The 1,898-nt window shown below is 37.2% G+C and overlaps 1 protein-coding gene across 1 annotated transcript in view; it reads left to right on the forward strand.

Moving 5' to 3' along the window:
• Nucleotides 1-1,568, forward strand: part of LOC137654437 (venom protease-like) — a 12,991-nt gene extending 11,423 nt beyond the window's left edge. Inside the window, exons 8-9 of the mRNA XM_068388057.1 lie at nucleotides 329-424; nucleotides 1,389-1,568. Of these exons, the coding sequence (XP_068244158.1) occupies nucleotides 329-424; nucleotides 1,389-1,499 (207 nt within the window). The 3' untranslated portion in view covers nucleotides 1,500-1,568. The remainder of the gene's footprint in view (nucleotides 1-328; nucleotides 425-1,388) is intronic.
• Nucleotides 1,569-1,898: the final 330 nt, after the last annotated feature.

Here is a 1,898-nt window from a genome sequence, read left to right on the forward strand (position 1 = left end):
CGTCAATAATCAGCAACAGAAAGAAAAGTTCCTCTTCAGCCCATAAAATTATAAAACATAACAAAGGTCATGGAATAAATCAATACACCACTATTGACCCGGACAATTCACTTTGCCATTACAAATCCTAAGTGCCCTCAAAACTCGGGTTTACGGGACGAAGCAGTTAGACAATACCACATCCAATGACAGTGGATAAAAGTTGTCTCCGTATTGTTTTCAGTACCATTAACAGCAAACAAATACCTATTTTAGGGTTATATAACCGACAGAACTCGTATTCGCATAGCTTTCACTGCCATTAATCGCAAACAACTTCATATTTCAGGTCTGCTTCGGAGGTGAAGGTCGCAGGGACTCTTGTTTCGGTGATTCCGGTGGACCAGTCATGATTTCTGATGCCACGAGACCCAGATACACTATCGTAAGTATTAATTAAGGATTATTTAAGGTTACTCATTAACTTTCCGAGTATCAAGTCCACTGTGAGACCTGAAAAAATTTGTGTTATATACATCACCATCATCAGCCGTAATTAGTCCACTGCAGGATAAAGGCCTTTAGACTTGTTCTTCCAATCGCGTCTGAGTATGGTCTTTCTATGCCAGTTTATACCAGTAATTTTTCTTAGTTCGTCAATCCATTTTTCTTCTCGTCTTTACCCTGCTCCTTATGCAATCTCTAGGGACCCATTCTCTTATTCTCCGTGTCCATCTATTATCTGTCATTCTCATTATATCATCTTTTCTCCCTTCCCCTTGTTTCTTAAGCAATCTCTAGGGACCCATTCTGTTATTCTTCTTGTCCATCTTTTATTAGTCATTCTCATTATATCGTCTTTTCTCCCTTCCCCTGTTTCTCAAGCAATCTCTAGGGACCCATTCTCTTATTCTCCGTGTCCATCTATTATCTGTCATTCTCATTATATCGTCTTTTCTCCCTTCCCCTGTTTCTTAAGCAATCTCTAGGGACCCATTCTCTTATTCTCCGTGTCCATCTATTATCTGTCATTCTCATTATATCTTCTTTTCTCCCTTCCCCTGTTTCTTAAGCAATCTCTAGGGACCCATTCTGTTATTCTTCTTGACCATCTTTTATCAGTCATTCTCATTATATCGTCTTTTCTCCTTCCCTTGTTTCTTAAGCAATCTCTAGGGACCCATTCCCTTATTCTTCTTGCCCATCTTTTATCTTTCATTCTCATTATATGTCCATTTATTTTTCTTACATGTTAGAATATCCTCTACTTTAGTTTGCTCTCGTATCCATGATGCTCTTTTTCTATCACGGTGTTAATTCCCATCATTATTCTTTCCATAACTCTTTGAATTGTAACTAACTTACGACCCTTTAAAATCACTTAATTAAATCCTTTTCCATAATTCCAGGTGGGTGTGGTATCCTTTGGACAACCTCAATGTGGTGTGGCTGGAGTCCCTGCAGTGTACACAGACGTCACAGCTTACAGGGACTGGATCATAAGCAATCTTAGGGCTTAAGGGAAAATTATCTAAATTATGAAATTGTATAACTACTCTCTGGTATTATCATGAATATTATTCATCTCACTTAAAACACAACGTTACGCAACCACCTTATTTAGAGTACAGATCTTTCGTTGTTCAGTAATTATATAGTAAATTATAATGACGATAATTTTGGCAAATAATTATGAGGGTTATTATAAGAACCATGGACAAGGTCATTAAATTTATAAACATCATACACATCAACAGGAAATCTAATAGATTTATGAATCGCTAATCAATATAGACTTCACTTCTAGGTCAAAGGTGGCCCTCCCGAAAAACCTTCAAAGAAAATTGCCAAAAATGTGATTGTCCACCCAATTCACGATTCATGTTTCTCCAAATTATCATCACTATGTCACAGATTCA

Source organism: Palaemon carinicauda, chromosome 15, assembly GCF_036898095.1.
Source record: "Palaemon carinicauda isolate YSFRI2023 chromosome 15, ASM3689809v2, whole genome shotgun sequence".
In the NCBI taxonomy this organism is placed as follows: domain Eukaryota; kingdom Metazoa; phylum Arthropoda; class Malacostraca; order Decapoda; family Palaemonidae; genus Palaemon; species Palaemon carinicauda.